Source organism: Hemitrygon akajei, chromosome 16 (genome assembly GCF_048418815.1).
Source record: "Hemitrygon akajei chromosome 16, sHemAka1.3, whole genome shotgun sequence".
NCBI lineage: Eukaryota > Metazoa > Chordata > Chondrichthyes > Myliobatiformes > Dasyatidae > Hemitrygon > Hemitrygon akajei.
In genome coordinates, this window is record NC_133139.1 from 69,566,849 (window position 1) to 69,580,575 (window position 13,727).

The window sequence follows — 13,727 nt, forward strand, 5'->3', positions numbered from 1 at the left end:
GCAGAAAGCAATCTGCCGGAAGAACTCAGTGCGTGCAGCAGCTTCTGTGAGAGGAAAGGATGAGGAAAGAATTGTAGAATGAGTTCTTCCAGCAGATTGTTCGCTGCTGCAGATTCCAGCATCTGCTTTCTCTTGTCCATAAGCCAAGGGAGTTACTGAAACGAGGTACAAAGACAGTGCATGTTTTTTAAAAAGTGGTTTGAAGTGTTTGCGATTGGGGGATGGAGGTAATAGATAGAGGTGGGCGGGGGACTAACTAGAACGGTTGATCAGATTAACTGCCGGGGGAAAGAAACTTTTAAGATGGCTTGAAGTTTTCTTTCTGTTTTAATAGCCCTATACTACTCTCCAGAAGGAAGCTTTTGGAAAGGCAGTTTGCAGGATGGGTAGTATCCGCAGTGATTTTATTCCTGTCTGCTTCTTTGCCCGGGACACATACAAGCCCTGCAGGGACGGTAGGCTGCAGCCAGCGACCTATTGTGCTGACCTGACAGTTTGCTGCAGTTTTTGTATATTGTGAGAAGATGTTGCACCAAACCAGACAGTAATGGCTGACGTGAGGGTGCTTTCTACAATGGCAGTGTAGAATTGCACCAGTACGTTCTGGGGAAAATGGAATTTTAATAACTGCGGCAATGGAATTAACTGGGCAAATTAAATCTGATTTCCCAAACTACAAAGTTGATGAGGAACTCTGGGTCAAACAGTGAATCAATTTAAGTAAATAATTACTTTTAATTCCGAGTTAGTTTTCTCTCTCTGAATTTTTAAACCAGGGATGTGCGCAGTATTGTGACCACTCCTGGACTTTTAATCACTTGAGTTTGTCATTGGCAGGCGTACTCTGTGAAATTAATGAGGATGACTGTGGTCCGTCCCCTCACACGAATGTGCCGAAGTGTATGAATAACGGGACCTGCCTGGATAGGATCGGGGGCTACACCTGTAACTGTCCTCCAGGATTCACTGGCGACCGGTGTGAGGGCGACATCAACGAGTGCCTCTCAAGCCCCTGCAACGTGAAGACCACCATCGACTGCATCCAGTTGCCCAATGACTACCAGTGCATCTGCAAGCCGGGATACACAGGTCCGTCCACCGACTCCCCCTGGGTTTGAGGTTGCCTTGTGTCCCAGGCATCTGCCTGCTCTCGCACTTTAGCTTGATATCATTCTGATCTTGTGTCTTGCATTCAACCCCGTGCACCCACCGGTAATCGCTCATACCGCGGCCGGGCGTAACCCTGTCTCACATGCGTGCCTAGTGCGTAGAGAGTTATATGTGACCGTGGCCCCACGTACACAGTCCTGTATGTAGGAACCCACATTGCTCTGAAACCCTGAAAGAAGTGTGTGGAGAGTCATGCACACACGGACACACACACCCTCTAACTTAGACAAACTATAACCAAACCAAAAGGAAAATGAGGCGTACTTTTATTCAGATTTTTTTCTCTGCCACAGACACACACGTACACGGCTGCATGTGCATGCAGGCATGCATAAATTTTTACACGCTCACACTCACACACTCCCCGAGACACACGCCCACTCACACTCATACACACACACTCGTACGCACAGACTCACCGAACGGAGGGAGACCTCCTAACCATCGCGACAGCCTGGCTCATCCTGCATGTGTTCTTCTCCTCTTCAGGTCGCCATTGCAAGAGCGTGGTCAACATGTGCGACTCACAGCCCTGTCAGAACGGGGGCCGCTGTGAAGTCAACATCAACACCCCCCTTAGCTACACCTGCAAGTGCCAGCTGGTGAGTGGCGACGCTGTTCCACCGAGAGGCCGACGTGGCTGCGAATTGGAGCTGGTTTGCTCTTGTCACGCGGGCAATGAGAAGCTTCTGTCTTGCATGCAGCCTCGGTCCGTACCGGGGTGTGTGTAGTGTGTAGGCCTCCGTTAGTCTCGCTAGACCATGGATTTGCGCCTTCGAAAGTTTCCAGGGCGCAAGCCTGGGCAAGGTTTTTTTTAATGGAAGATTGGCGGTTGCCCAAGCTGCAAGTCTCCCCTCTCCACACCACCGATGTTGTCCAAGGGAAGGGCATTAGGACCCATACAGCTTGGCACCGGTGTCGTCACAGAGCGATGTGTGGTTAAGTGCTTTACTCAAGGACACAACACGCAGCCTCAGCCAAGGCTCGAACTAGCGACCTTCAGATCACTAGACGAATGCTCAAACCACTTGGCCACGCGCCAACGTACTGGGGTACACTGAGGGAGTAAAAGGAAAACGAAATGGGCTGTGGACAGCGCAGTGCAGGTAGATAATATAAACTGCAAGAGCCACAGTGAGGGAGAATAGGGAATTAATCAAGAATTAATCTGCCTCAAGAAGGGGGCACCCATTATAAAGAAACCTCGCCATCCAATACGTGCCCTCTTCTCATTACTGCTATTGGGGAGGAGGGACAGGAGCCAGAGGAGTCACGCTCAGTGTTTTAGAAACAGCGTCTTCCTCTTTGCCATCAGATTTCTGAATGGTCCATGGACCGTGAACACTCCCTCACTGTCCCTCCTTTGCATTATTTATTTATTTTTTAAAATTGTAACTTCCACTAATTGTTACGTCTTGCTGCTACAAAGTGACAAATTTTGCAACCCGAGTCAGTAATAATAAACCTGATTCTGACTCTGCAAACTTCCAATTTTACCCCCACCCCCTGCAGAGTTACACCGGACGCAACTGCGAGCGGAGCGTACGGAGGTGCCAAGATCTGGGGTGCCGGAGAGGCGAGCTGTGCGTGGAAACGGCGCTGGGTGCCCGCTGCCAAGCCCAGCCCAACAGCACCTGCGCCAGCCGCCCGTGCCGCAACGGCGGGGCGTGCAGGCCCTCCCGCCAGCCCCCCTTCTACCACTGCCTCTGCCCCAAAGGGCTGATCGGGCGCCACTGCGAGGTCCCGTGGCCGCACACCCCGCCGGTTCGGGAGGCGGGCTGCTCCCTGCAGGAGTGCCAGCGCAGGGCGGGTGACGGCTACTGCGACCGGGAGTGCAACACCCACAGCTGCCAGTGGGACGGGGGCGACTGCTCACTGTCTGTCGACAACCCCTGGAAGGAGTGCAGCTTCCAGCACTGCTGGCGCTACTTCAACAACAACGTCTGCGACGAGCTCTGCAACACCCACAAGTGCCTGTACGACAACTTCAACTGCCAGAGCCAGGAGAGGGCCTGCAAGTAAGTCCGGGACAGCCAGGCGGGTCCGCTGGTCCTTTCCGTCCCTCACTCTCAAACTGGCCTGCAGCCTAAACCTGTCACTTCCCTGCAACGTCTCCGTGCTCACGCTATTGATAAGATGTAGGTAAGCTCACCGTCCTAACGTCTCCGTGCTCACGCTATTGATAAGATGTAGGTAAGCTCACCGTCCTAACGTCTCTGTGCTCACGCTATTGATAAGATGTAGGTAAGCTCACCGTCCTAACGTCTCCGTGCTCACGCTATTGATAAGATGTAGGTAAGCTCACCATCCTAACGTCTCCGTGCTCACGTTATTGATAAGATGTAGGTAAGCTCACCGTCCTAATGTCTCCGTGCTCACGCTATCGATAAGATGTAGGTAAGCTCACTGTCCTAACGTCTCCGTGCTCACGCTATCGATAAGATGTAGGTAAGCTCACCGTCCTAACGTCTCCGTGCTCACGCTATTGATAAGATGTAGGTAAGCTCACCGTCCTAACGTCTCCGTGCTCACGCTATTGATAAGATGTAGGTAAGCTCACCGTCCTAACGTCCTCCCTGGTCCAGCTGACATTGGCAGCTTAACCTACTGAGAGGGCTATTTCCTCCTTTCAACCTAACGACAGACGTGCACACACAGAAACACACACGCACAGGACAAATGTACACATATGTAAAAACATAATCTAACACACACACATGCACGCACACGTATGTTAATGCACACAGCTCACATAGGCATTACACCCAAACACAGGCACATGCACACACATAACATGTAGAAGAAATAAACTGGCAGACTATTATATAAATGAGGAGAGAATTCAAAGTTCTGAGATGTAACGGGACTTGGGAGTCCTCGTGCAGGATACCCTTAAGGTTAACCTCCAGGTTGAGTCGGTGGTGAAGAAGGCGAATGCAATGTTGGCATTCATTTCCAGAGGAATAGAGTATAAAAGCAGGGATGCGATGTTGAGGCTCTATAAGGCCCTGGTAAGACCTCACTTGGAGTACTGTGTACAGTTTTGGGCTCCTTATTTAAGACAGGATGTGCTGACATTGGAGAGGGTTCAGAGAAGATTCACTAGAATGATTCCAGGAATGAGAGGGTTAACATATGAGGAACGTTTGACCGCTCTTGGACTGTACTCCTTGGAGTTTAGAAGAATGAGGGGGGACCTCATAGAAACATTTCCAATGTTGAAAGGCATGGACAGAGTGGATGTGGCAAAGTTGTTTCCCATGGTGGGGGAGTCTAGTATGAGAGGGAGTGACTTAAGGATTGAAGGGTGCTCATTCAGAACAGAGATGCCAAGAAACTTTTTTAGCGAGAGGGTGGTGAATCTATGGAATTTGTTGCCACGGGCGGCAGTGGAAGCCAAGTCATTGGGTGTATTTAAGGCAGAGATTGATAGGTATCTGAGGAGCCAGGGCATCAAAGGTTATGGTGAGAAGGCGGGGGAATGGGACTAAAGGGGAGATTGGATCAGCTCATGATAAAATGGCGGAGCAGACTCGATGGGCTGAATGGCCAACTTCTGCTCCTTTGTCTTACCGTCTTATGTACAAACCACAAGGCGGTAACCATATTGCACACAGTCCAGGCATGGGCATGCACGTACCTACTCTTGGCGGCACTTAGCCTACATACCATCTATAAGAACACTAATATAGAGCGCCCTGTCCACCAGCAGCCAAACCAGTGACGCGTCTCTGTGTCTGTCTGCAGTCCGTTGTACGAGAAGTACTGCGCAGACCACTATGGTGATCAGCGCTGCGACCAGGGCTGTAACAACGAGGAGTGCGGTTGGGACGGTCTGGACTGTGCGGCGGGCATCCCGGAGCAGCTGGCGGAGGGCACGCTCATCGTCATCGTGCTGCTGCCCCCTGACGAGCTGCTGAAGAGCGGCGCCAACTTCCTGCAGAAGCTGGGCTCCATCCTGCGCGCCACTCTGCGCTTCAAGAGGGACAGCAACGGCCAGTACATGATCTACCCTTACTACGGCACCAGCTCCCACCTCAAGAAGCGCTCGATGGCCAGCGGGCGGAGCCCACGGGAGCTTGGACAGGAGATCATCGGGTAAGGGGTCACTGGCACTTCACGCCAGCTCCTTGGCAGGAGGTTAGACAAGCTACCCCGGCTCAAAGTTTGGGGGCGTAGTGCTATTAGACCCAGCAACCCGGTTCGATTCCTCCTGCTGCCTGCACGGAATCTGTTCCTTCTCCCCGTGATTTCTGGGTCGCGCTGGTTAGTGGGCTGCGTACTGCTGCAGATGGTAAAGCAGTGGACCATGCCGAGGAGGTCTGGCTCCAGTAATAGAAAATCTAACACCAAGTGATGACAGGCGTAAATGGCCAGTTTAAAAAGTAAGAGTGAGTTAAACAAGTTGAAGAGTTCACTGCTGAGTCAGAAGGCTGGAACGTGCCTAGGGGAAGAACGCAGTGTATGAACTCTGAAGAGACAGAGGCAGGAACTGAACCCGATCACTGGTGCTGTAAAGTATTTTGCCAACTCCCTCGCTTCTGTGCCTGCTAAAAGTGGTGGGGGGGGAGGCAATGAGGGATGGGGAATAGGGTTGGCGTGGGGCAGATTAGGGAGGGAGTTCAAGGTTGGAGGCAAGTTAATGACGGGGGGTGTGGTCAGTGAGTTAGTGGGATGGTTAGCGATTGGGGTAAGGATTAAGAGTTTGGGATCAGGCGGAGGAGTTGAGAATGGGGCATGGGAATGTGATTGGGCCAGGGTTCAAAATGGAATGCTGATTGTTGGGGATGGGGGGGCGGGGGGTGATGGGAATGGACCTGGGTAGGTGGAGTGGGGGTGGTTATTGAGAACGTGCCAACTAATGAAAGGGATTCTGGGTCCAGGGTCAGGGAGTGAAATGTCCCAAGACTTGGAAAGATTGGACCTCTGGAACTCAAGCCTGTCCACCACTCAGAAACAAATGGTAGTCTCAACAAGATCACCAGGTCTGACATCACCTTCAGCATTGTCCCCGCAGCGGCTGACATGGGTTGTTCTTGTTCCTGCAGCTCAAAGGTGAATCTGGAGATTGACAACCGCCTGTGCCTCCAAGGGGCGGGAGAATGCTTCCCAACGGCAGAGAGTGCTGCTGCCTACATGGGGGCTTTATCCGCAGTTGGGAACCTCCACTTCCCGTACCCCATCAAGGACGTCAAAAGTAAGTGGCTCCCACTGCCCCGCAGTTTGGGTAAACAGTGTACAGAGGTAATCTAACACTCTCCGAACTTCGAGGAGGCTAGCCAACAGGCTTTCCAGAATTTTGGGCTTTATTCCTGATAATGCCCCCCAAACCTTTCATTTGATATGTTACATAGCCCCAGGCAACAGACCGTCCCCAATTTGCAGATAGCCATTAGTCTATTTTGTCTGTAAATTGAGCCATTTACAAAAATCACTTGATGTGCTAACCACACCTCCACAGTGCTTGTACTGAATGGCATCAGAGTCAGCCAGAGGGTGGTGAATCTGTGGTCAGAGGGATGTGGAGGCTAAGGCATTGAGGGAATTTAAGGCAAAGACTGATGGGTTCTTGATTGGTAAGGGGGTTAAGTATTATGGGGCGAAGGCAGGAGAATGTGGGATTAAAAGAAAGTCTACTGTGATGGAATAGTGGAATAGACTTGCTGGGCCAAATGGCCTAATTCTGCTCACATATTGTATGGCGTTACTTGTCTCACGTGACAGGGAAAGCTAATCTTTCTTTATCTCAGATCAGGAGGAGAAAGAAAAGGACAGGTTACCGGAAGCTGGAGAATTCATTGTTAAGCCATTGGGTTCTAGACTAACTGGGGGAATATGAAGCGTTGTCCCTGTAGTTTGTTTTTAGCCTCATTGGCCATTGAGGAATTGAAGGGCTTTTGCAGGCTGCCCTCAGTTACAAAACAGCTTCTATTTCTACAAATGTCCATAAACTGGAAAATCCACAGAAATCATTCAATCTGGACAGCACACTGCAGCATTGTAATGAATAGCAACAAAAGCACATGAGAGTCATAAGAAAAAAACTAGTAAAAGTTAAGAAAGATAGGGAGACTAGTTCTGCTGTTTATATATACAACAGGTTTGTGAATTTAATAGTATTACAAGAGCTCATTGGTATGTGGAGATGTCGACGTCGGGTGTTCAGAACCTGGGGACATGCTGGAGTTTAAAAGGACAGGGGGGTGGATCTCAATGAAACCGATCAAATATTGACAGGCCTTGATTGAGTGAGCGTGGAGAGGATGTTTCCTATAGAGTTGGAGTCTAGGACCCAAGGACACGGCATCAGAGCACAAGGATGTCCCTTTAGAACAGAGATGAGGTGAAATTTCTTTAGCCAGTGGGTGGTGAATCTGTGGAATTCGTTGCCACAGATGGCTGTGAAGGCCAGTCATTGGGTGTTTCTAAAGCGGAGGTTGATAGGTTCTTGATTAGTCAGGGTATCAAAGGCTATGGAGAGAAGGCAGGAGAATGAGAGGGATAATAAATCAGCCATGATGGAATGGCAGAGCAGACTCGATGGACCCAATGGTCTAATTCTGCTCAAATGTCTTGTGGTCTGTAATATAATAAATTTTCCAGCGTACTTGGTAGTTCAAAGGGACAGGAAATACGGGGGCACTCTAGACCTTGGTTCCAACCACAAACCTGACCCGTGATGGGTTGTAGTAGTGGAACTGTTTCTTCAAGTTCAGGACATTGCTCCAAGTGTAAAATCTTCAAATGCTGGATGAGAGGATGTCTGGGACAGTTAACCAAACGGGGGCCGTAAGAGCACAATAATGCCATTTGGCCTATTGAATCTGCTCCACCATTTCAGGTACAGTGATGGAGGTATCTTTGAACAATAGCCTGACAACATATCTATGAATCCCACCCTGCAGCTTCTGGCACAACCTGAGGCTTTCTGCTTGACAACATCAACTCTAGTTGTTGACAATTGTGCCTCTTCAAAAAGCCGTTGGGATTGAAGTTGGTTGGTTATTGTCACATGTACCGAGATACAGTTAAAAGCTTTTGCTGGCAAGTCAGGTAGATCATGCCACATCAAGGTAGTAAATAGAAAAAAAAATAGAATGCAGAAGGTAGTGTTTCATCTACGGAGGAAGTGCAGTGCGGGTAGATAAATAAAGAGCAAAGGTCACTAGATAGACTAGGAGATCAAGAGTCAAAATTCGTGTGTGAGAGGTCAATCAAGAGCTCCACCTTTTAGACTACCTCTTCTGCTGTCTGGCAGGACAGATTGGGGGAGAAGAGAGACTGGCTGAGGTGGGAGGGTTGGTTGCTTTTCCAAGTATAGACGGAGCCAGTGGAGGAGAGGATAATTTGTGTAACGGACTGCGCAATGTTTATAACTTTCTGCGATTTCTCGTGATCAGAGTTGCTGTACCAACCTGTGATGCATCTGGATAGTATGCCGTCTGCAGTGCACCTGTAGAAATTTCTGAGAGTGATTGGGAACATTGATTTCCATGGTGAATACCAGAGGGTAGAGAGCGGGCAGATGGTTGTATCTGATCTCGCCACCTTAGACCAAGTGAGGTTGACTGCATCTGTTGCCAGCCACCTTGGCGGTGAGCACTCACGCTTCTTTTCAACCGTTCTTCACCATAGGCGAGCGCCTGACACTGCCGTCGCCCCCCATGAACCTGCTGCCGCTCATGATCGTGGCCGCGGTGATTCTCACGATCATCCTCATCCTCGGTGTGCTGGTGGCGAGGCGCAAGAGGGAGCAGAGCCTGCTCTGGTTCCCGGAGGGCTTCACCCTGAAGAAAGACAACAGCAACAAGAACCGCCGTGAGCCAGTGGGACAGGACGCCCTGGGAATGAAGTAAGGGTTCTCAAATTCTCCGCCACCCTTCTTCACGGTGGTAATCCTCAACGCTAAGCTCACGGCATGAAGTTCCATGAATAGAGTTGAAGACATACTTAAGTTTTACATTCTCGTTTACTTTTTCTTTGCTCACCCTTCCTCTCCATCCCCGTTCCATCTGCCCATCAAATCTTCCTTTTCTGAGTCCTCTTATCACACACCAACCTCCGTCTCAGTGCACCCCTTCCTTACTTGAGTCTATCTGCCCATCATCCTCCCCTCCCATCTCTTACCAGCCCCTGTCTCAGCTTTCCCTACACCCCAACTACAGTATCTGACCACACCCATATCCACCTTAAACACAAGGGATTCTGAAGTAAGAAGCTGGCAGCTGATAGGTGGAAGAGGTAGAGGGCTGAAGAAGAAAGAAGTTAATAGGATTAACTGCTAACACCTAGAGTCTAGGTTGAGTTCAGCAGCATTCACTTCAAAATGAACCTCAACACTAAAGGCTCTGCAGATGGCGGAAACCCAGAACAACACACAAAATGCTGGAGAAACTCAGCAAGTTAGGCAACATTTAGGGATGGAAATTTCAGTTGACATTTCAGCTGCGAGCCTTCATCAGGACTGGAAAGGAAGGAGGCAGAAGCCAGAATAAGAAGATGGGGGAGGGGAAGGAGTACAGGTTGGCAGGTAACAGGTGAAGCTAGGTGAGGGGATAGGCAGGTGGGAGGATGAAGAAAGAAGCTGGGTGGTGATAGGTGGAAGAGGTAAAGGGCTGAAGGAGGAGGATTCTGATAGGATAGGACAGTAGATCATGAGCAAAAGGGAAGGAAGAAGGGCACCAGAGGGAGGTGATGGGCAGGTGAGGAGAGGAGAAGGGGTAAGAAGGGAGCCAGAATGGGGAATGTAAAAAGGGAGGAGGTAGTGGAAATTGGAGTAATCGATATTCATGCTGTCAGGTTGGAGGCTACCATATTAACCTTCTATTTATACCATTCTGACCAGCACAGGCACAAATCTGAAATGCTCGTTCTTTCTGGATGCTCCCTGTTTGAAGAACATGGATGTCTTGGGAGTTATTAGAATCAGCAGAATTCTTAAAGCTGGAAAGGGGATGGAGGAGGGTGCCAGAGAAGGTCATTTCTGTCAACTGAGTAACGTTTGATTTAAAGTCTTAATGCAACCTTCACAATCGTTAAAACACCTTTATGTAAGACGTGCGACTGCAGGGTCTCGACCCGCAACCTCGACAATTCCTTTCGCTCTACAGATGCTGCATGACCCACTGCGATTCTCCATCAGATTGCTTGTTGTGCGTGGTTCCCTTTGTCTGAATGATGAGGAAGAAGGCCCATTTAACCGGAGCGCTCTTACATCTCCTGTCGTCTTGCTTTTTCATCAGGCACATCTCCAAGTCTATGGTGGAGGGGGGTCTGATCAGCGAGCGAGGCCTGCAGACCGAGCAGTGGTTGGACACTGAATGTCCTGAAGCAAAGCGGCTCAAGGTGATTACTCTCTACATGACTTGTTCTTTGCCCCTGGCAGATCTTTGGAGTCTACATAAAGTCAAGCAGAGTAACAGGCCTCCACTCCACCAGGTCATTGCCAGCTATAAAATACCCATCCACACCAATTCCATTTATCCCCACTTGCCCATATAACTTCTCAAATTCACGTGCTTGGCCAGGTGCTGTGGCTCCTCAGGCAGTGTGTTCTGGATTCCAGCTACCCATGGGTAAAACGAATCTGCCTCTGATCCTCTCTAAGGCGTGAGGGAAAAGGAAGGTTTAATACGTATATCCTTGAAGCATGTATGACCTCTGGTTTTAGATATTCCTGCTACTGGGGGGAGAAAAAAGTTTAGCCCTGGCAAATTACAGCACAGGAGCAGTCCTTTTGGCCCATCTAGTCCCTGCCAACCAGTTATTCTGCCTAGTCCCGTCGATCAGCACCTGGACCTTAGCCCTCCATACCCCTCCCATCTATGTACTTATCCAAATATCTCTTTAGTGTTGCAGTTGGACACTTGTTCTGGCAGCTTGTCTCACATTTGCGCCACCCTCTGAGTGACGAGGTTCCTGCTAAATATTTCACCTTCCACTCTTAACCTACGACCTCCACTTGAAGTCTCACTCAGCCTCGGTGGGGAAAAGCCTCTCTTACATTTACCTTATCTATACCCCCTCATCATTTTGTATTCCTCCTTCAAATCTCCTCTCATTTTCCTTTTCTTACTATTTATCCTCCCTCATAACTTCTTTACATCTCTTGTTTTCCATGGAACAGGGTAAAGTAAATGTGTCCTTTCCAGGCTCTCATAACTGAAGCACTTTATCCCGGGGAACATCCTGATGAATCACCTCACCAGTGCATCACGTCCTTCCTATAAATGGCCAGCTAAATTTGCACATGGTAGTCCATTATAGTTTTATATGTATGTACAGTAACCTCCCTGCACTGTCTCAATGCTCCTGATTGCCTGACCATTCATTTTCTGTGCCTAACCCTATCAGTCCTTCCAAAATGGATCATGTCATAGCATCAAGACTAAATTTCATCTGCCATTTCCCCACGCATCTTGCTATCTCATGACGTATTGTAAGAGAACCTTCCACACTGTCAATAGAAAGAAGAAGAAATTGCCTTTCAACTCACGAGAGAGCATAGGCCATCAACTTTTTGCTGTTGATGTTTCTGTAGCAGGCAGCTTCTTTTTTACGAGGTCGAGTTGCTAGCTCGACGCTCAATCCAGCACGGGTGGAAAGCGTGCACGGGAGTCGCCTGGATTCGAACTCGAGACCTTCCAGCCCAAAGTCCAGCGCTGATGCCACTACGCCACCAGCCAGCTACATTGTCAATAACACCACCAATTTCTGTGAGTGTCCACTCAGTGACCACCTCACTGGGTACATCCCGTACCTAATAAAGTGAGCACTGAGAATATGGTCATGGTTTTGGGCTGCTCTAGTCAATCCATTTGAGGTCCAACATGTGTGTTCAGAGAAGCTCTTTTGTACACCGTTGTTGGAATATGTGGTTACTCGAGTTCCTGTTGCCTTCCTGTCAGGCCATTCTCCTCTGACCTCTCTCGTAAACAAAGTATTTTTGCCCACAAAACTTTTGCTCACTGGATGTTTTTATTTGTTTCTTGCACCATTCTCTGTAAACTCTAGGCGCAGGGTTTCCCAACCTAGGGTCCACAGACCCCTTGGTTAATGGTAGGAGTCCATGGCATGAAAAAAGGAACCCCTGCCCAAGAGACTACTGCTTGTGAAAATCCCTGGAGCTCAACAGTTTCTGAGATACTCAAACCTCCCCATCTGGTACCAACAATCAGTCCCTGGTCAAAGTCACTTAGATCTCATTTTTTCCCCCATTGTGATGTTTAGTCTGAACAACAATGGAACCTCTTGACTGTGTCTGCATGCTTTTATTCATTGAGTTGCCGCCCCATGATTGGCTGACTAGATCTTTGTATTAACGAGCAGGTGTACTTAATAAAGTGGCCATTAAGTGTATATCACAAACAGCAAGCATTGTGGAAGAGATCAGAATGGTGCACCAATAGCAGGGAATCATCGGTGAGCAGGAGGGCCGAGGTTACAGGATGAAGCTATCCCATAGGTCCTTGGGTGTGCAATATCCCCAATTGTGGGATATTCAACTGCATAATTTGTGCTGGTGCGGGACCCGTGTTCTTATTTATTTTTCCTGTAGATCCCTGCAAGGAAACGTGTCTGGAGGTAATGTATGATGACTATACATACTTTACTTTGAATGGTCACGAAAACAATTTTCCATCCCCCTCTGCCTCCTCTTACCAAGCTATCCTTGGATCCAATTTGCCATCTTGCCCTGGATCTGTGTCCATCTGATTTATTTTAGATATATATAGCATTTGATAAGCCTCTTTAAAAGTAGAGCATCCAATTTGCAGTTAAGTCAACATTAATTGAGAGCAAAGTTCACAGAATTTCAGGCCAGTGCTGTTTCTGCTCTCTCTCTGCCTCTGTCTGTCTGTCTCTCTATCTCTCTCTTCCCCCCATAAATATTTTTCGCCTCTCTCTCTGTGCCTGTCTCTATCCAATCACTCTCCCTCCCCTTCTCTTCCACCCCCCACCACAATGCTGCATACCAACACCATATTCTCTTTAATTACTTCTCAACATTCATTCAGCCTCTACCCAGCCGTGTGCACTCCAGTAGGTTCCAGGACCTTCAGTGATCTTGTGCAGTGCTGGAGGAGGCTGTTTGTTTCCTTCTGATAATGACACGGAGTGTTGGGGGGTGGCCCTGTAGACTGAAGGTGTAAATGTCGACTCAGGTCCCTCTGAGCTTCCGTGACCCTACTACAGTATTGGTTATCTGGTCCTTCGAGCTCCCTCTTCTACTCCTTAGGTGGAGGAGCCAACCTCCTTGTCGGATAACGAAGACGCAGTCGACTGTCGCCAGTGGACGCAGCATCACCTTGCTGCGGCAGATATCCGGATGCCTCCCTCCATGGCCCTGACTCCTCCGCAGGGAGAGTTTGATTCCGACTGCATGGACGTGAACGTCCGAGGCCCAGGTACTTTCACGTTCTGACACGGTACAGAGACAGGTTTAGCTCCTGAAGGCTGGGGTTACATTGCCTTCTGCAGCTTGTGGTTTCCTTCAGCAGAGTACTTCGATTCTGTGCATTCACGGTGAGCTGTGCTATGATATTATTCCGGTAGCA

The 13,727-nt window shown here is 49.1% G+C and overlaps 1 protein-coding gene across 3 annotated transcripts in view; it reads left to right on the top strand.

Annotated features, from left to right (window-relative positions):
- Nucleotides 1-13,727, top strand: part of notch3 (notch receptor 3) — a 209,945-nt gene that overhangs the window by 182,149 nt on the left and 14,069 nt on the right. For all 3 annotated transcript variants that reach the window (XM_073069111.1, XM_073069113.1, XM_073069114.1), the window contains 8 exons: nt 838-1,089; nt 1,660-1,772; nt 2,683-3,188; nt 4,918-5,268; nt 6,219-6,367; nt 8,806-9,022; nt 10,413-10,515; nt 13,409-13,577. In XM_073069111.1, coding sequence (XP_072925212.1) covers nt 838-1,089; nt 1,660-1,772; nt 2,683-3,188; nt 4,918-5,268; nt 6,219-6,367; nt 8,806-9,022; nt 10,413-10,515; nt 13,409-13,577 — 1,860 coding nt within the window. The remainder of the gene's footprint in view (nt 1-837; nt 1,090-1,659; nt 1,773-2,682; nt 3,189-4,917; nt 5,269-6,218; nt 6,368-8,805; nt 9,023-10,412; nt 10,516-13,408; nt 13,578-13,727) is intronic.